The following is a 21,445-nucleotide window of genomic DNA, read 5'->3' on the forward strand; positions in this document are numbered from 1 at the left end:
CTGCAAGCATTATCATTTCTCAGAATTTGCACGCCGACATAGCATACCTGTAAAGTGGTAGTTTCAAAATCCAAAGCAACTTGCATCAAGAGCATTCTACCAAAGTTGTAGCGTTCCTCTCCTTGCATTAATATTTATCGACAATATTTCTCAGAATTTGCAGTCTTCATTTGCAAGCGAATCAAAAAAAATTCTGCGGTCTCCAAACAGATCAAAACATCGTCATCATCTGATAAACCTGTGCACCTTTCTGTTCACTGTTCCCACATAACCCACATCAGAAGGTCCTAATGATATTTGAAATAACAGAAAATAAACCCTGCAATGTATCATTTAAGCTTCTTATGGAACATTGTATCATTGGTAATTTAACCTTCAAAACATATGAACTTTGATAACAGCAATTACAGCTCTATATTGGTGTCCGCCGCAGTCCTTTCATCACAACAAAACCAACCCTCCTCACTTTCTGCTACAATGTGGAGCCATCGATGAGCAATAGAGAGAGAACACCTCCAGTGGTCTATGTAAATCTCCACTGCGGGAGTGCAAATGTATATATAAAGGATGAAAAATCATAACAATGACATGACAATATGGCCAAATCATACATGAAAAATTAAAACATTACAAACAGAGAACCACCAAAACCACAACCGACGACTAACGAGGAACCTTTTTGCGGCTGAGTATCTCCTGTTCCTTTAGACGGTGCTGGAACCTGGCCAAGCGGGCCTGAAGGCTAACCAAACCAGCTGCCTTGCGTGAGAGCACAAAACTCAACTGGGTTACATAGTTGTCTATGAGGCTACCTGGTTGGTCCACTTCTGCCAAAAGCTTCATTTCCTGTTGCAATACAATTGGCATAAATATTAAGTGCCAAGGAAATAAGAATCCAAGACTAACCATCTCACAGAGTAGGAGAACAAAGGCAAGAGAACCACTTCCTACTCTTCATCCTATGAATCTCAACAAGGCTAGCTTAGTTACATGCATTAATTCAGAACTAATTTGTGTAGGTATCAGGGCCAGGAGACCTAGATGCAAGGGTGCAAACATCAGGAAAAAAGTATTATAGCCTTTTCATTTCAAGAACCAACATATGATTGTTTTTAAAGGTAAGAACCAACATACAAATGAGGCACTGAGATTTAATAATGGACAATTGAGGTCCTTAAGATTGCTGTGTACATTCTTAAACGGTTCCAGTAAGGCAGTTCCAAAGACTCCCTTTGAGGTCTATTGCATGAATTGTATCTTGTTCTAATTATCAACAAATGATTTCCACGCAAATTAGTAAGTAGTTCAATCACTCAGCATTTAACAGCAAGAAGAGGCCCATAGGAAAAATCAGAACTGATTTTAATATCTCTAGTTAGAAGGGCTGTCTCTAGGGATCCTTTTTGGGGCTACCACACGAGTGATATTCTTAGGAAATGGATCGAAAAAAATTTCAACAAACGAACAAGATTGATAGGAGCCCCTAGATGGACAATGCCGCCTCCTAACACACTAAAACTTGATTATGATGGAAGCTTTAGAGGGAACCTGGATTCCGCTGGCCTAGATGGGTTGTTTAGGAATTCAGAAGAAGAGATAATCAAGACATACTCAGGCCAAGCAGGTTGAACAGATGCAAACAAAGTGGAACTTTTGGCATTGTTGGTAGGACTCTGCATCTTTACGGAAGAATTAGCCAGTAAGCTTATCGTACCCTCAAGAAGTCAAAATTGGGCAAGCTCACATGCAAAAGTTGAGCGCGAAATGGCTTTCCGTGAACAAGTTCAAATAAGTAAAGCTCGTTACATCTTATCAGAACATAGTCTCTTCAAGTGTTTTGTAATCAAAGCCAAAGAATACAAAGTTCAACACATGACCTGTTAAATACTTATGTGTGTCGAACATAAATATATGTAATGAAGGAAAAAACAAAGTAACAAACATCCTTCAAAATGAAATAAGATCCTCCAAATTAAAAAATAAAATCAAATCAAATCCATTTCCATGCTACTGCAATCTGTGGAACATTTTTTTTGGTAGGAAGTGTGTTGAACACTGCAGATAGTAGAAATGCCACTTGGGTAGTAAACAGAGTATCCGAAATGGAAATCACTAAAAGAATTCAAGCCTCAACAAATATATCAGTAGGGAAACTTTCAGCAAGCAATGGGATGATAAAAGCTCAAGGAGAATCACTAATAAATGTTTCTGGTCTCAAAAGTGATACTGAGCATTGGTAATAAAGAGATACACAAACAGTAAATAAAGGTAACCGATGAAAGACACTTACGTCGCGCACAATCTCCATTGTATCTTCAATTTCTTTTCTATGAGCTGAAATTAGAGCCTCTTCTTCCTACACATGCAAAGACAGAATGGAAAAAAAGAAGAAGAAGGGAGGCTATGATAACTGGATGCTATTGGCAAAGTAAAAAAAAAGAATCTTGGAGTGATCTTATCTAATCAAACATACCTCAAGTATCGCACTGATATCTCCATCGTGACATGGAGGTTCATGTTCTTGTTGTCTTGATGGAACATTGTTTAAATTAGAATCGTGCATTTGCTGCAGCTTGTTGCTGGTGGTGGGTAAGTCGGATCCACCATTTTTTTTAGGCCAGTTGCTTTGTTTATCGGCTTTATCTTCCTTATTAACTTTTCTACGAGGAGGGGACACTTTTTGCACTTTCTCATCTTCTAATGTATCAACCGAGCTTTGGACAGAGGAATATATTTTGTTGCTTGTTGAACCAGCAAAACTACTTTTGATATTGATCCTCTCCCTGTCGTGAGAAGCAGAAGCCAACCCACTTTCCTCCCTTCCATTGTAGGGGTAATTTGATGGCAAGTTGGAAGAACTTCTATCAAAATCGGAAGTAGAGTTGTGAGAAAAAATTTCTAAGACCTTCCTGCCCATGTCAGTCCCATTCATCTCTTGATTTTGGTCATAAAGATCCTCTGACTCAACAGAAACAGGAAACAATGATGTTGATGAAGATTCCTTGCCAGCAAGACTTGGGACCTGATCCTTTTTAGCGGTACCACTTTTTGAGAGGCTTTTAACCCTGTTCACATCAACAGATATCATGTACGGGTTATACCTTGTCACTGTAAAGATATTCAAGTTATTTTACATTCAAAATGCGAGTCATCATACCTATCAGCATATCTCAAAGTATTAAGTGTATGTTCACAAGAACCTGCATTTGGAGAAATGCAAGAAATCATAACAGTCCTCGAGTTGCCGACAAAAGAATCACGAAGCACCTCTGTGAGTTTGCTTCCGCGAAATGGGATATGAATCTGATCGTTGTCAAGAGCGCGGATACACTCTTTTAGTGCCAAAAGACTCTTGTTGATCTCTGCTCCCTCAATTCTGCGATGAGAATGTAAAAAGATATGCTTTAACCACAAAAAAAGAAAAAGAAAAAAACCTCACTCGTAGCTCAATATATAACTCAGTTGTCCTTGACAAGCATGCCCATTTCTTCCAACACAAACAATAACAGTTTGACACTTTGATGTGATCCGACCGTGGGATCATTACTCGGATCACATCACAGTTGAAACACAACTGTCTACAGAACACCCTACATCAACACAAGTATGCAACTAGCAAATAGTTTGACGGTTTGACTAGCTTCAAGGGCGCCCCCATTGGTTAATTTCAGCAAAAGTCAAAGCCGTTCCATTTTTAAGGCGCCTTCCACATTTTTCGGCGCCATCATAAACACACTTTGCTGAATTTGACCAATGAGGACGCCCTTGAAGTCGGTTTTTGCAAGGGCACCCTTCATTCTATCATATATCAACACAAAAAAACATAAAATACAGAATAAAAATGAAAATGTTAAGGAAAAAAGCAAACCGTGTCTGCCGGTCATTATCAGTAGTGTCAGCACCACGTTCACTACCAGCAAGATCAATAAAAGAAATCTTCCCAATAACCTTTCCAGCTTTGGATTCATTTCCATCATTGTGCCTTTTGGATTCAATTACCTCACTTTGCTTCTTGATGGCAAGCTGTAAAATAGCATGAGATCTTGAGGATTCCTCATTAGCGCCAGTAGAGCCTGTGCTTCGTGCTGCATTTCCCTTCTCAATAAACTCTTTAACAATTTGTACATCCGAGACCTCAAATTCCTGCAAACCAACAATGCAAACCTGTTGCCGACCATCTTCCCTCATGCACAGCTTCCTGATGAAGAAGATTAAAAAGCAGTTAACATACTTCAATTGCCAACATGAACTCTCAAAATCTATCTGCAGGCATTTAAAAAGTAAATAAATGCTGATGCATGCATATCGTACACATACACATACACAAACACATTCGTCCAGTTATACAATACATACATGGGTTTCAATACACAGACACATGAGACAAATTTTATAGAGAAAGCGCGCACGCACGCGCGCAAGTATCCGCACTCACATGTGCACATAAACACAAGCACTCAGACAAATACACACGGTCGCGACAATATTACAGAAAAAAATAAAAGAAATGCAAAAAAGGAGCCAGGCTAAAGCATTGAGCAGAGTTAAAAAGCCACACACAGGTCACCATATGCAAAAACTTAAAAAGAACTGTAATAAGACTACCTTAAGGTATGAATCAAAAATAAGATCAGGAGTCACAAATATATGCCTCTAAACAGTTCTTCTTTTTTGTAAGTGCATCTTCTTAATGCTTCAAATAGAAATTGGAATACCTTGTTACAAAAAAATAAAGTATCTTATAAAAATGGATCAAAAGACATCATCATTATTTGACCAATGGTGGACCCAGTAATGTAATCACAAGAACAACCAACTCCACAAATAAATCTGATCAGGAGAATCATAAACAGTATGCACAAAAGATGTAAAAAACATGCAGCAAAAGAGATAAAGAATACATCGACCACACCTGCTCGCGCGGGAGCTTCCATCTAAGCGGAATGCTCCCCTACCGATGCATTTTTACATCCCACAGCTGACGTATAAAGATTGATTGATAACGTCACACTCAATCATTGTTACCGTCATGGTTTTAAATTTCCACGGAAACCAACATGAAACAACCAAAATGTTTCCGTTGTCATCCACACCAAAACACATGCCAAATCCAAAACATATACCGAAACTTAAACCGTAAGCGTATTAGTGGTAGATTACATTAGTATGTGTTACATAATTATATTTGTATGAACTGCATCTCAACAACTCAACAAAGCCTTTGTCCCAAACTAGTTGGGGTCGGCAAAAAAAGTCACACCATATAAAATGTAGTGTGTGTATTATATATAAATATTTACATGTCACTAGGTGTTCGATGTTGCTAAACCATTACCGATGGTTGTCTTGCTTATGTGATGGTTTCTAAGTTTGTATTTGTGTTTATCCTAAGATTTCCTAAAGTTTCACCTTAAAATTCTATCATTTGCATATATATTCATACATGGAGATTGTACAGGATTTTGACACAAACTTCCAACTGAAACCGTAACATTTCTGTTTTCATGGTGACAAAAACAGAAATTTAAAACCTTGATTACAGTTTGGATCCAACAACCATGACCAGTATCCATTCAATTTGTTTTATCCTCAAAGCAATTAAGTCATTGCTAGATAATCAATATATAAAAAAAAAGATATCACCATCCACTGAACATGGGCATATTGGATATGTTCATCTGAACTTATTTTCTTCCAGACAGACGGTTCCAAGGGAGTTCAAAAAAACCTTTTTTAAGAGCACAAGCAGATGCTATGCTAAGTCTTAAGTATCACTTCTCCCACAAATTGCTAAATTGAGGATGTTTCAATATGATGGGAACTAAAATTAACGCGACTGCATTACTTAATCAGCAACATCAGTCCGACAACATCTTTATATTTTACTTTATCTGAAATTTTACAAGATTTTCTTAATTGCATAAGATTAATTAATTGCACAAGTTTTTCTAGTGAACAAATGATTTCCGTCTGATCAAAACCAATGAGAAAGCTCAACAACATGAACATTGGAAGACAAAGTAATGAGCATTGAAAAGAAAAAAAAAAATTAAGAGATAAATTTGATTCCCGAGTAACAATTCTAATACGAAGAGGTGAGCAAGATTCTACGTATTATGCAATGATTTACCAAAAGCCCCGTATGTCAAATTATTATATAAAAAGATAAGTTCAGCTCTAGCCAATAAAAATAGGACATCATGGTCGAGCATCACGCCCTTCCTTGCATGTGTTTGACAATGCCATAAAACTCCCACAACAAGGTGGAAAAGAACATTTAAAGGCAAAGAAACTGAATTGCAATAATTGGAGGCAGTGGCCAGGTATAGCCGAATTTGCAAGAGGTAGACTCGAAACAGACAAAGATTTTAGATGTATACAGGCAAACACGTATAATTGCACCAACAAAAGCATAAAAAAGGACAGAACTTAAAATGGTTTTTACTCCGAAGATTACACCAATAATCAGTTAAAAGCATCATACATTCCATCAGAGAACAAGAAGCAACAGAGACAAAGGTGGAGGCATACAGACCTTCTATCACTGAGAAGATCATAGAGCTTGCCACCATATATCTCAAAATAGCTAAGCCATAACTTAAATCTCTGGTTACGGTAGGTCGGATGACGCAATAACCTAACAATGTCTTCCACAGCTTTGAGTGGTAAAGGTTGCATGGTGAATGTCTTACCACTACCTGAAAACCGAATCAACGCTGATACTTCAATTATTCTCATTTCAAACAGCTCAGTTTCAGGATAAGAAACAGCCCAACATGAATGGAAAACAACATCTCAAAAAAATAAAGTTGTACACCATAAAGAAATATTAAAATAGGCAGAGAACGAGATTCTACAGTTTTCATGTGGCAAACATACTAAGTTACTTAAAGACGGAAAAAGTTTAACTTCCTAGCAAATTAAGGAGGTCATCGTTAGGCAAGACCTACTTTAAGCACTTTTAGCAAAATCAGGACCATTAGACAATGTAGTAACAATATTAGTACAGAATATCTTCAAGGCAATATTGCGAAGGAGAGTTTAGCAAGTGAAAATTTGTCGATGTTCAGCTTGATTCAAGGGCTTCATTTTAAGGAGTCCAAAGCCCAAAACACATACTTGATATTTTTAATTTCTCAAAAGCTACGATGACTGCAAAACCACTAGTAGTGTCTTCCATCACTTTCCGGTTAATTAATATCAGACTTTAAGTGAAACACTGATTGATACTGGCATACAATACAGCAGGAATATCTAAATCTCTACACACCTGTTTGACCATATGCAAAGCATGTTGCTTTTGTTCGCTGGAAAATGGTAGGAATAATCGGCTCCACAGTAACACGATAAACCTGCTCAAATAAATATATCACGAAGCAATAAAAACTTAAATATCAAACAATATCAAGGGAACTAAGATTTTAAAACTTGCTATCAACTATAGTATACAACAAACAAACTAAGTCAATCAAATGACCAACACAGAAGTCAACAGAAATTCACCATACAAGGTCAGCATAGACAAACATTTAAACACGAGTGCTGCTATGGAGACCAAGTGGAACCTAACAAATCCCCACATGCCACATCATGGCATGGGAGGGGTAGTTTTGCCATTTTCATGAGGAAAAAACCCAAAAACCAAGGTAAAGATTGCTAATGTGTTAAGAGGCTATTTGTTCAGTTTCACTCTATGTCTCCAATTCGGTTTCCATATCATTATTCTTTAAACAAAGCAAAACATAACTTCGAGCATCAGACCCCAAAGTATATCAAAACAATAGGCCTAAGCAAGATGCAAATCACCATGAAAATAGAAGTGTTACCTCATCATTCGTAACATGCTCATTCAGAACAGCATCGAAACAAAATTCATGCTTCTCCACATACGCAGTCAAGTCCACCTTCCACATCAATACATCAATACTAACAATCAGTTTCCCGATATTAATTATGACAGGGCAAATGAAAGACATATTTCCATATAATAGATCATCAATTCCATTTCCTAGACATGACACGCATTGTTTGCATGTAAATGTTAAGTTCAGAATCAGCAATAAATAATCGGAACAAATTTGCATAATCCAAACGCAACGGCCATGATATTGGCTATAATGCAGGGACCGGTTAGAATCAGTAAAGCATAGTTTACAAGCACAGATTTGTAGAGTTAATATCGTTTCAACAAGAATGTGTGTTGAGAAGCTCGACGTATTAAATACAAAAAATTAAAAAAATTAAAAAAATTACCAAGTACAAAAACATTAAATCATACATTTTTTTCTTATTTTCAGCTATGGGGACAATTATTGTCCTAATTGTTGAAGGGTATAACTGTAATTATGAGTCATAAGGGCACACTTGTAATTATCAATATTTTAACACTAAAGAAAATTGTCTTAGAGAGAGGAGTCATGTTAATATTCCAACCTATCCCAAAAACCCTATTTCCTTCTCCATTGACACCATCATGTTGTAGGGATGATGTCATGAGTCGTATGTGTTAGAAATGAGATTAGGGTTTGAAGAGAGGAAGAAGAAGAGGAGTGAAGGATGGAGAGTCTCCACTAGGGAGCTCCTCATGAATATGATGTATATATAGGCCCAAACTAGGGCAACAACATACAATAACTACAATACCCCTAGCTAATACAAGTAATGTCTAAACTAACCTAAAGAGAGGAAGAAGAAGAGGAGTGAAGGATGGAGAGTCTCCACTAGGGAGCTCCTCATGAATATGATGTATATATAGGCCCAAACTAGGGCAACAACATACAATAACTACAATACTCCTAACTAATACAAGTAATGTCTAAACTAACCTAATACATTATTCAACAGTATGGTCATGTGCCTTGAAGCCATACAGTCCTACGGGTCAACAAAGCACGCTTTTTCAAGAGTATTGTCATTTTTTCAGATCATGTTGTAGGGAAATCCTATAAAATTACCACAACATATGGAAATATATGCAAAGGGACATCTGAGATCAATGTTTTGAAAATTGGGATCGAATCATAAATCGTAATGGGGTCAAATCGTAAATAATAAGAGTCATTCTCTCACACACACACATATATAAAAAAACTACAAAAATAAATAGAGACCTCCTGTAAAATTACAACAACATATGGAAATATATGCAAAGGGACATCTGAGATCAATGTTTTGAAAATCGGGATCGAATCATAAATCGTAATGGGGTCAAATCGTAAATAATAAGAGTCATTCTCTCACACACACACATATATAAAAAAACTACAAAATAAATAGAGACCGGGGGGGGGGGGGGGGGGGGTGCGGGCGCAGGATAATGTGCCCCCCTTTTAACGCGAATTGTGGGCAGATTTTAATGCTTTTTTACGTCAAATCACGATCATCACCCTAAATAAATCAAAGAATAATAAAATAGACATTTTTTTCATTTTTCATCCAAATTAATTAATTAACTATCTCATAGTACAAATTGTTGCTAACAAACTTGTCACAAACTAGTCATCTATTTCCCATGCAAACCGATGCATAATGGATAATAATCTTAAAAAAAAATAATAGACACAAGATCATATCAATTCTTAAAGTCAAATATCAATATCAATTATAAAAAACGGGCAAGTCTTCGATGTTGTCCTCATTATGGTCATCTCCCTCTTTGATGCAACTAATGTCCTAACTCCTAAGTACATGCATTTGCTTGACTAGTCCAAACTAGTTTGATTCGTTTGAACTCCTCTTGTTTTGTCTTCTTCCTTGTCACAAGAGGGTTTTTGAAGGCTTCTTCTAATGTGGAAGGAAAATGGGGTCATTTGAAAGAAAGTCCTATTTTTTCTCTATGCCGTAGGTATTTACTGAAAATATTGTATTTTGTTCTATACTTTATTATATTCATCATTTACAAGGAAAAAATAGACCGTTTTCTTCCATCAGTGCTCTACCACAAGTGTGCACATGCAGCAAGGTAGGAAACTACAAGAACTTTAGCTGTTGTTATGTGTGTTTGTATATTGTGTGCGTATTAATAAGGGCACACATCATATTAAATCATTTTCAGAAGCTAGATTAAAATTCTGAAAAATACCAATAAAACCAAAATCCTCAAGTAATTCCATTAAAACTACGGTTCCATAAAATCAAACCATCTCCAATTAAAAATGTAAGAACCAGATTAGCAGAACACTTATAAAGTTAACAATATTATTCAGATTCTCTTTAAGTAACAGAGGAGAAGAGATGATTTAAATTAACTGGTATTACATTCTGTACATCAGAGAGATGATCAAACCTTTAGCTTGGGCTCGTGAACGGCTAAGTAAGCATTATCACAGACTGTTACAATATCATCCTCTTTTCGAGCCACCTCCTTTTTGTTCAAAGGCCGCTTACGTACCTACCATGCATACCGAAACAAGATCAAGAAACATTTCTCACGCAATGCACAGTTCCATTCACAACCAGTCACATAATGAACAGTTTGACTTTAATTTTTCCTTTTTTTTTTTTTAATGGTTGCAATTTCATTCAAGGAAAAAAGCAGACCAAGACAGTCAAACCCACAAGTACAACATCCGAAAAATATAAAAGAAAAGGAAAGAAAAAGAACCAATACAATCACGGGGGGAGGAAATCGAACATCTCCAACCCTGGTCTCCTTACACCACCAAGTGCTAGAATATCTGCCTCATACTTAGCTGATCGCCTTATGTGATTGAATATGATTGATGAATCACCTATCCGATCTTGAATTTCATCAAAAAAAGGAGCGAATCTCCAAGGGGGAACTGCCGACCTCCTTAGCCATCGAATGACATTCTTGGAATCTCCTTCTACAATCAATATGTCCATTGATTCTTTGTTTAGGTACTTTAGACCTTGGTGGACAGCTCTAACTTCCGCCTCAGTAGCATCTGCAGTCCCTATAGGGCCGGAAAGGACCCATATAACCTCTCCCATAGAATGTCTCAATACTCCACCAATACCCAAAGGCCCCGGGTTTCCCAAACTAGAGCCATCAAAAGTTAAGCTTAAGAATGCCGTTTGGAGGAGCCTCCCAATTCTGAACGATGGTATCCTGCCCTTCACTGCTATCACACACCACCTTCCACCCATCCCATAAATCATAAGCCAAAACAAAACAAAACATAGGAAGAGATCTCACCCAAGCAATAACCATTGCTATTACTTTGATGTATAGGAAATGTGGAGATTTTGCAACTCCACCAAAAGTTCTAGTGTTTCTCTCTTTCCAAAGGACCCATATAACTGCTAAAAGGCAAAGGTTCCATAACACTTTACCCTTTTCCCTCTATGGGGCCGCCTACCACCCTAGTATGAGCTTTGATAACTTGGATGGAAATACCCAAGAGATGCCAAACCTAGACAAGATGCCATTCCATATACTTTTCTAGCAAACTTACAGTGGATGAATAAATGGTCAATTGATTCTCCATCTTCGATGAACAAAGTGCAATGATCAACCAACCACATCCCTATCTTTCGCAAAGAATCTATAGTTTGAATCCGACCTCTAGCAGTTTGACTTTAGTTATCTACTAGTAATCGTTTAATCATCACATAAAAAAATATTAAAAAAAAGGTTCTCCCATCCATCATCTCTGATAGTCAGAGCACTTTTGTTAGTGAAAGGTAGATTCTTGATTGCTCTCTGATAGCGAATGAAGTGATGACTATTACCCATAAGGTGGGTTGAAGTTGTATCTTGTGTAAACTGGACATGGAAAATTTTTGACCGGGTTAAATGGAAGTGTTTAGATCATATTATGTTCAGAATAGGTTTTGGACCAAGATGGAGATCTTGGATATCAAAGTGCATATCATTAGCATGGTTCTCAATCTTAGTCAAACGGATCATTCGAAGGTTTTTCAAATCTTCGAGAGGTCTTGGACAAGGAGACACTTTGTCGCCCTTCGTCGCCCTTCCTATGCCCTTCCTATTTGTCATTGTGATAGAGATTCTCAGCAAATTGCTAGAGAAGAGACAATCGTGTGGTTTAGTTAAAGGATTTCAAATAGTCAGTCGAAGTCTCCCATCTCCAATTTGCAGATGATACTCTGTTGTTTAGCCCCCCTATTCTATTGAAGGTACTGAATCTGAAAGCTATCATGAGGTGTTATGAAGCCAAAACGGGTCAAAGAACCAACTTCATAAGTCCAAAGCTTATGGTATTCACATCAAGGCAAGTATTCTCCAAGGAACGGCTGGCATTTTGGGTAATAGAAATGACAAACTCTCTACGTCATATCTCGGCCTCCCTCTTGGGTCGAAAGACTAGAAAATGCCAATGGGATCACATTGTGGAAAGGGTGGAGAAAAGACTGCATACTTGGAAGAGAAATGTGGTGTCTAGAGGGAAAAGAGTTGATCTCATTAAAGCTGTGATGGCCAATATCCCATGTATCAAATGTCAGTCTTCAAATGCCCTGTCAGTGGGGTGAAAAGCACTTCCTTCGTTTTTTGTTTTTTTTTTTTTTTGGGGGGGGGGAGGGGGGAAGCATGGTATACCCTTGGTCTAGTGGGAAGAGGTTTGTAAAAGCAGTAAGGGCGAAGGGTTGAGATAAGGAGAATTAAGGAGACCAATATCGCTCTGTTAGGCAAATGGTTGTGGAGATTTAGTATGGAAGGAGTGCAGGTCATCGAAAGTAAGTACGGTTCCACGCCAGGGAATTGGACATCTGATGACAATTTCAGATTTCAAGGTAGAACATTATGGAGGGACACATTGACGTTCAGGGACCTTTATGCAGCAAGAATTAAATTCAGGGTGTGCTCTGGTGATAGAATTCATTTGGCAGGATTGTTGGAGCTCGGCTAGACCCCTTAAAGTAGAATTCCAAGACTTATTCTCATCAACAATATCCCAGAAGAGCTTTGTCAAGGACAATATGGAAAGAAGAAAAGGAAGAGTAGTGTGGAATATGTGATTCAAAAGGAACTTCTTTGATCGTGAGCTCCCATCGGTAGAAAGGTTATTGGAGTTGCTTGAAGGAGGATATATTAAAGATGACAGGGAAGACAGAAGAGTTTGGATCTGGAATACTTCGGGCAAATTCTCAGTCAAATCTTTCTATCATCATCTAGTGGCTAGTCCAGTGTCCTCCAAGGTTGCTAGAGTATGGACTATACAGGCCCCTCCTAGGGTGTGCACTTTTGGGTGGGTGGCACTCGGGGAAAGAATTTAGACAGTGGACTTCCTTAGGGAGAGGGAATTCGTTATTGTTGATCATTGTCCTTTATGCATCGAGGCGAGGGAATCAATCAATCATTTATTCAGTCATTGCAAGTTTGCTAGGAACATCTAGCATAAGTTGCTTTGTAGATATGGAATATCTTGGGTTTTCCTGCCTCACTTTTAGAGCCCCTTTTGGATGGCCGTTGAACTCTTGGAAGGAAAAAGGTAAAGTGTTGTGGAACATTTCCTTTCTAGCTACATTATGGGTGATATAGAAGAAACGAAATGCGAGGATATTTAAAGGAAAATCCAAGAATTCTTCCTATTTGTTGTTAAAGTGGTTGCTTAAACGATTCTTTGGGTAAAATCAACTCCTTTATTTAGATCTGTTTATGCCTGTGATCTATGGGAGAGATGGAGGGTTATTTGCACTTCTTCCGAGGCAAAACAAGATGTGGTTCAAGCATGGGAACCACCTCCCCCTAGCACTTTTAAACTCAACTTTGATGGTTCTAGCCTAGGAAATCCTGGCCCTGCAGGTGTTGGTGGTGTTTTGAGAAATGAATTGGGAGAGGCTCTTTGGGCCTGATTGGGGTGGCAGATGCTTCAGAAGAGGAGGTGAGTGCGGCTTATCAAGGTTTGGAGCTCACCATAAAGAATAGTATTAATAATGTCGTGGTAGAGGGAGATTCATCAAATGTGATTCGTTGGCTACAAGGCTCTCATAAACCGCCATGGAGGTTTGATAGGTGGTTCGATGGGATGTTTGATTGGGTGAACTCTATTTCGGTAGTATTTCAGCACGTTAGGCATTCCACAAATTCGGTGGCAGATAGCTTAGCTTGAGAGGGGGTGCTCAAGGAGGCCCTTGCGCTTTTTGACTGTCTACCCCCTTGATTGCCCTGATGGTGTACTATGTTAAAGTTGGTATTCTCTATTCTTCTTTAAGTACTATGACCACCTCGGTCTTTTTAATGATATTGGCTACCATTTTCAAAAAAAAAAAAAAAAAAAGATTATTAGGTAACAGAGGCATTATTTAGATTAGGAATTTAGGAATCTATAAAAGGCACAATCAAGCTCAAATGTAAATCCAGTAGGAAGCACCAAAATTATTAGTAAATAATAAAATGCAGAAGGTATAAACTTCAGCATACACAAAGATATCAAAATTTACTCAACAAAGAAGTAATATAAAGATCTCTTTGACATGCATTCTTGAATCCCAAGAGAAACATACAAAATCAGCAACAAGTTGGATCGAGTGAAAGATAGTTAAAAGGTATCTTCCAGTAAAGAACAATAGCTGATCAGTAGAGTTCATGAAATATGCATTGAATCTGGGAAAGATTAGCAACTTGACGGCATGGTGATCATGTTTTCAAGCTCAAAATATGTACTGTGGCCAGAAAACAAATCCCTCGGAGTAGTTAGTAAAGAAAGGGAGCAACATACCACAACTTTTATCTTAGCCAGGTTGCCCTCCTTCGCATTATTCTCTTTCTCAGTATTTGATGTTCTAATTGAGGTATCAGTTTGCCCTTTTTGTTGCCTGCTAGTCATTGCATCAAAGTCATTATCAAACCCCCTAGTAACAGGAGGCATGAAAGGAGATGGCTCAAAGGGTTCTGACATAACATGCTGCCAAGAGAATAAGTATATGACATTGTCAACAAAATCTCCAGACGAAGTAACATATTATGGTTACCATCATGATCTCAATATTAATTATTTTCAAAAAACAAATGATCTCAATATTAATTCTCAAAAAATATTTACACATCAAATAGAACCACCAAAAGCATTCTAGAGTCTAGACAAAGAATCCTTTCCCAATGTATCCTTCTGAAATAATCGGTTCTGACTTCTGAGAGGAAGGGAGGGGGACACAATGTTTAAAACAATGCAAATTTACATTATTTCAGGCATAACCTTTCGAGTTTCAGCTTTTAAAATAGTTCAAAATGAAAGACATTGGAGAACGGGCAATATTTTCTAGGAGCTGAGGTCTCAAAAAAATTTCATGGATATGAATCAGAAAAAGCATAGAGGGGAGCTGGTATCTCAGACCCAATTAAAACAATCATTTAAGGGATACCTCATGGTAATTTAATCAAACATTATTAAACAAACAATATGAGTAGGTGATCGACCCAACTCGACGATTTTAAGCAGTTTTTTACTCACTCACTAATTTTGGCAAACAAATGGCCAAAACTGGTAACTAGACCTAATTCTGAGTCCAAGACAGCAGCTCTTTTTACAACACTGAAGTAGATGATTGGAAAAAAAAAGGGGAGAGAATGAATCACTGCATAGGTAAAGGCATGGATTGCAAAGAATATTACCTCTGAAAGAAGCTCTGTGTCGTCCATAGCATGAAGATCCAAAAGCCCAGCTCCAAATTCCCCTCTCAATTCAGGCGAGTAGAAACCATCCACTACAGCAGCTGCTCCCAAACTTTGGGCAGTTGGGGTGTATGGTTCCGAGCTAGACTCCCCATTCAAATTCAAGCTCCTCAATAATTTAAAAAGTTTCTGCTTTTCCTCGGCAGACTGCACCCCATAACCCTACCAATAACACCAGATGATTCTATTTCATTATTCCATCAACAGCAAGAAAGACAAAGCAAGCAAACACATCACAAATATATATAGATAGAGATATATGCATCAATGGATGGGGGTACATCACGGATAGCTTATGTCCAAAAATCTTGGAAGACGACGCTAGCTTTCGTTGGATGACTTGCAAACGGATAATTGAAATTCATGTGGCGGCCAATGGTTCACATTCGACACCATTGTTGGAAGGGCTAGTATCACCCAACTAGCTAGAATTTTCAACCATGACCCATACATGGTCTGTCTGTCCACAGATGGGTCCCCTTAAAAAACAGTAATAAGTTTAAATGTGTTGGTTCATTTAAAACCAGTATTACATTCAAATGAGTCTATAATAGAGCATGGACAAACATAACATTGATCCAAAATAAAGGATGTTACGGGTAGCAACATTGCTGTGGAAATAGAAAAGAATAGAGGGTGCAGATCCTACAGAAAACACATAAAAAAATGATTGGAAATTGAATAAAAAGTAAAGATACTTGCAAATTTCTAATTCTATCAAAACCAGCCCTCCATCCGAAAAAGACACTGAAGAGAATAATTAAATAATCAAATGGTAATTTCAAGTCCTATCACATTGTGTAACAATACGAATTAAAGGAAAATAAACATAAGAGAAGTGCTCTATGCATCAGAGGAGTGTTCTATATACCTGCATGAGGAGATTGGGGAGGAGGCGATGGTCGATTCCAGGAGCGGCCAAGGGAGAGGCAAGATGTTGCAACCCAGCGGATTGGAGCCACCGGGCCATGACTGCATCTCCGGCATCACTCATGGGCCCCACATTGTGCATGGGACCCCCTCCGGGGTGATCGTACAGAGCCGCCGCAGCCGCAGCATTGTTCTGCTGCATCTGGCCACCCATGTGGCGCTGGGATCGACGTTGCGGCGCCAATTTTCAGAAATTATAGTAAACAACTGCATTAAACACGAAAAGAAAAAGAAGATATCTCACACATTGTGAAGATAACGAGGAATTAAAACCCTAAATCAACTAAAAGCATTGTAAATGAACGAACTATAATTAAAAAATGGGGAATGATATTTTCTCCCCCTCTGACGGATAAAATCCCCTCCTTTAACGTTATTCGTTAAGTTTTAAAGGCAAATAAAAACGTTAAAGGGGTGAATTTATCACCAAGCAGTGACCCATTCTCACAGAAACTGTTAGAAGCGAGGGGGTTTTATCCGTTTATGTGTTCCCCTTATAAAAAAATATCTCACACATTGTGAAGCAAACGAGGAATTAAAACCCTAAATCCACTAAAAGCATTGTAAACTGACTATAATTCCAAAAAAAGATATCTCACACATTGTGAAGCAAATGAGGAATTAAAAACCTAAATCCACTAAAAGCATTGTAAAGGATCTATAATTCCAAAAAAAAAAAAAAAAAAAAAAAACAGAATCTCACACATTGTGAAGCAAACGAGGAATTAAAACCCTAAATCCACTACAAGCATTGTAAACGAACTATAATTCAAAAAAAATAAAAATGAAGATATCTCAAACCAAAAGAAACAAGGAATTAAGACCCTAAAATCAAAGCATTGTGATCGAATTACTCATACAGAGGCGAAAATTCAAAGATCTTGCAAAACATGAACGTCTCCTTCGTGAATCGAGATTCAAAATCGCCGCATCTGAAAATCCGATCCAAGCGATGCAATTCAAATCCAGCCCTAACTTCGACAAAAATTTGAGAAAAACGACACAATTCAAAGCCATTTGAAGCGAGGAAAATGAAAAATAGAGATTGAAAAAGAAAAATACAGAAGAAAAATCTGACCAGATTCAGATCGAAACGAAGCGTTTCTGGTGATAAATTACAGTAAATTCAGGGATCTGACTTCGATTCTTAGAGAATCTAAAGCCGATCTGAGAGAAAATCGAGAACGGAAACCCTAATTTCGAATAAATGGAAAGGGTTTCGATCTCTCTCTCCCTCTCCCTCTCCCTCTTGTAATTTCTTGCGATGATGGCAGAGCCTGCACGCGGGAGTACTCCAAGATAAAATATAATTTGTGGAGCATATACATCGATCAATGTATGTATTTCTCTCTTGAAAAGACTATCATACCCCTATACTTCTCTCAATTAACGAAACAACTTGCCAACATGACTTCGAATGGAATGAGGAAGATTTTTAGGATCATCCTACGGAAATGATTTTTTGGGCACAACCTACTTCCGCCACCGATCACATAGACGGTTTGGATCATCCTATAGTGGTCCCGTACGATACTTTTTGAAAAATACAAGACTATAAGGTCTTACACCATATAAAATCTATGGAATGATGACATTATCCTTGCTTAGAGATTTTATACTAAGCCTTTATAGTCCAGTATATTTTTAAAAGTACTGTATGGCCTACTTTATGGGATGATCCAAACAGTTCGTTTGTTGGGCTACAATGTAAATAGGTTGTGTTTCTGCTGCAGAAGTAATTTCTACAGCACCATTCAAAAAAAAATTTATTTCCAGGGTATGATCCTAACCCTTCGATCTATAGATGGGCTGCAAATTATGGAAACCTCTAGATTTGAGGGTTAGGATCATCCTATTGGAATGATTTTTGAGGCACAACCTATTTATGTTGTAGCCCGACAAATGAACAGTTTTGATCATCCCATAAAGTGGGCCGTACAGTACAACCTCTATTGATGGAAGGGTTAAGATCATCCTATCATAATGATTTTTGGGTACAACCTATTTATGTTGTAGACCAACAAATGAACGGTTTGGATCATCCCACAAAAAAGTCCGATACAGGCTTACAGTATAAAATCTCATCCTTAGCATTGGGGCCTTTTTTTCCTAGTCAGAGTGATCGAGACCGTCAATCCTCTGATCAATCACAAGCCTCTACAAGTACGATCAATCTTAACCATTGGATAAGAAAAATACAACAGTCCCTATCATCACACACGTATTTAACAGGGCCAAACTGAATTATCTGATGAGGGTAGTGTAATGTAGTTCCAGAGAGAAGAGAGGGGCATTTGTGTAATACCATTTGAAGGATCAAAAGTTAAAATGCGTTTGAAATTTGTAAATAAAGCGGTTTCTTCTATTCTTAACGCGTATACGCCGAGGTAATTAATATAAGCGCGACCGACCACTAGGGTGGGCCCACTATAGTGATTTGGATTTATTCATGTAATGGGGCCACCAGAATGTGAACAGTTGGCTATTTTTTTACTCAAATTACCCATTTACTTGCGGGAAATAGATATTCACCCCCTTTTCTTCCCCGGGCAACCATTTACTGTGTAAAAAAGTAGTCATAAATACACTAGAGAAGGTTGGATTGGGGAAGAAAAGGGGACGAGTATATATCACTTCCTTTATTTGCTTTTAATAGTGCCTGTTTGGAGGTAGGGAAGATTTTCATTGAAAGTTTTTCCCTGGAAAATGAATTTTCCACTGTTGGGTTAACACATTTTTATGGATTTTTTTTCCCAAAAAATCAAAGAATTTCCCTATTTCAAGCAAAATTGCAAACTTAATAGACCCTGGAATTCTATTTTTATGGAAAAATTTTCCCAGTAAAAGTTGAAAGGCAAGTTGACACGTGTAATGGTTCCTTCTAATGTCAAGGTGGGTCCCATCCACCTAGTATGGTAGGTGGTTGTGGTGGGCTCAAGCTACCTAACATTTTCAAGGTAAGAAGAAACTAGGAGGTATGCTTTTAGCACGTGACATGAGCACATGAGCACGTGAGAAAGTCCTTCTTTTAAAAAATAAATAAGGTAGGTTTTTAAGAAATCAATGCTACTTTGTTATAGCTTGAACAGAATTCTATCAATGGAGCCATGTGGGCCCCATTGATGGTTGGGATGGATCTCAAAAATAGCCCCACCAAACTCTTTTGGTGTGACTTTTAGCTCATAGTACCTTGTAGGTCACTTCTCTGTGAAAAGAAATGAAATTGCTTTAGCCAAAAGCTTGTAAGTTGAGAGCCAAGATATTTAGGTATGAATTTGAATTAAAATCATCACTTCTTTACTACTTAGGTATGAACACAGAGTATCATGCATGGTGGCTTAACATGCCCTAATTGTTAGGAAAAGCAACCAACCAACATGGCAACACTCATCTGCTCAATGGTAAAGGCTTTGTTCAATTGGAAAGCCTGTATAGCTCAATGGTAAAGGCTTTGTTCTTCATCCTGGAAGTAGGGGTTCAAGCAAAAAACACCCATATGCAACAATGTACATGCTATCATATCATTTTCACTTATGAGAATTTTTTTCTGAGGATTTTTTTTTCATTTCTACAATATAGAGGGAAATTATATTGTTGTGATTAATTTAAAGGGTTATCATTATAAATTGAAGGTCCCTTTAAATAAAATGTGAATTGTTGTGGATAAGTTACTTTCACGTGTAATCAAACAATGGAAAATCAGGAATTTTGAAAAGAAAAAAAAAATCTTATCTGCAATCTAAACAGGGCCAAGAAATGATATTTCTATCACAAAATCTATCTCCAAAGTCACCAAAACAAGGGGTCACTTTGCTACAATTCAGCTTCTCTAAGCTCCGTTCGCTTGCGCTCTCGGGAAATCAAATCCCGGGAAAACACCTTTTTTTTTCCCGAGAAAGCTAAAATTAGTGGTGTTCACTTGTTTTCCCGAGAAACTAACAGGATTAGGTGGAAAAATGTCAAAAATGACATGAAAAATCTCACAAATGATGTGGAAAAGAGTCTTTTCTCATAGTGTGAGAAACCATTTTCCACCATTTTGATGAGATTAGCTTTCCCGGGAAAACAGGTGAAAAAAAGATGGGAAGCAGTTTCTCGGGAAACATTTTCCTGCATAGTTCCTGCGCCCATGAACAGGCACGAGAAACCTTTTCTTGCACAGTTTCTCGGGGTTTCTTTTCCTTTTGCCACGTCAGTTTCTTAGGAAATCTTTTCTTTTCCTTTCCCGGGAAAACAAGTGAACAGAAATCAACACATAGTTGATGGAATGCTTGTTTCATACTTCAGATAATTAATGGGGCTGCTCCCCATGGAACAGCAAAGCGGGAGCTTATTTTATCTTGGATAGACATGCTATTCTCCCTGCACCCGGACCTTTGTTCTTGTATAAACAAAATAACTTTCAAGAAACACTAATCCAAGTAGGATTATTCTATTAAAGAAAAACTTATCCGAGTAGGCTTTGCAACCAACAATATTTTCGTGAGGATAAGGGGGGACCAGAGTCCATGTAGGGGCCAGGGGGAACAGAGTCCATGTCCCATTGTTCCATTGTAAAGAAGAGCATTAAATTCATTAGCCACGATGATGACGTGACCTTCCGTTTGGTATGGTATGCTTGTGAAAAGCAAGGTCTGAAAAGTTTACCATTTGACAAGAAGAGCCTTTGGAAAATGGTTTAAAATTTTGGCCGAAACATGTAGTTTCGGCTAGAACCGAAACGAAATCCGCATTAAATAAAAAATTCATCAAATTTAGCTGAATTTCGACTTCACTAACATGATTTCCACCAAAATTTACAAATTTTTTTTTATTTTTTTTTATTTATGAATGGTAAGAAATTTACAAAATTTCCATCGAAACCAAGAGAAACCAAAATACTTACACCGAATTTTACAAGAATTCAGCCAAAACTTC

At 37.7% G+C, this 21,445-nt stretch overlaps 1 protein-coding gene across 4 annotated transcripts; it reads right to left on the minus strand.

Moving 5' to 3' along the window:
- Positions 1 to 303: 303 nt before the first annotated feature.
- LOC143860133 (kinesin-like protein KIN-13A) lies at positions 304 to 17,819 on the minus strand. Of its 4 annotated transcripts, none has more exons than XM_077370829.1 (14): positions 17,607 to 17,819; positions 17,389 to 17,460; positions 16,470 to 16,735; positions 15,539 to 15,760; positions 14,646 to 14,831; positions 10,286 to 10,390; positions 7,827 to 7,904; positions 7,271 to 7,352; positions 6,536 to 6,698; positions 3,869 to 4,198; positions 3,158 to 3,376; positions 2,474 to 3,065; positions 2,291 to 2,356; positions 304 to 846 (listed from the first exon to the last, which is right to left on the minus strand). In XM_077370829.1, the coding sequence occupies exons 3-14, from the start codon at positions 16,680 to 16,682 to the stop codon at positions 664 to 666; spliced, it is 2,439 nt and encodes an 812-aa protein (XP_077226944.1). In that variant the 5' UTR covers positions 16,683 to 16,735; positions 17,389 to 17,460; positions 17,607 to 17,819; the 3' UTR covers positions 304 to 663. The 4 variants fall into 4 exon arrangements, with proteins under 4 accessions (XP_077226944.1, XP_077226818.1, XP_077227005.1 ...); XM_077370703.1 differs by having other exon boundaries at positions 17,389 to 17,499; XM_077370890.1 differs by lacking the exon at positions 17,389 to 17,460.
- Between the last annotated feature and the right edge of the window lie 3,626 nt (positions 17,820 to 21,445).

The sequence above is a fragment of the Tasmannia lanceolata genome, unplaced genomic scaffold (assembly GCF_043159265.1).
Source record: "Tasmannia lanceolata isolate RefF3 unplaced genomic scaffold, GAP_Taslan_0.1 ptg000002l, whole genome shotgun sequence".
Lineage (NCBI taxonomy): Eukaryota > Viridiplantae > Streptophyta > Magnoliopsida > Canellales > Winteraceae > Tasmannia > Tasmannia lanceolata.

What these genes read in the sequence shown, in the direction of transcription:
- LOC143860133 (XM_077370890.1), bottom strand. Translation starts at nt 16,682, where the DNA reads ATGGGTGGCCAGATGCAGCAGAACAATGCTGCGGCTGCGGCGGCTCTG. An exon ending in GATAATGACCGGCAGACACG is followed by an intron (nt 3,377 to 3,868) that starts GTTTGCTTTTTT and finishes TTCTCATCGCAG; the next exon opens with AATTGAGGGAGCAGAGATCA. An exon ending in CAATGGAGATTGTGCGCGAC is followed by an intron (nt 847 to 2,290) that starts GTAAGTGTCTTT and finishes GTATTGCAACAG; the next exon opens with GAAATGAAGCTTTTGGCAGA.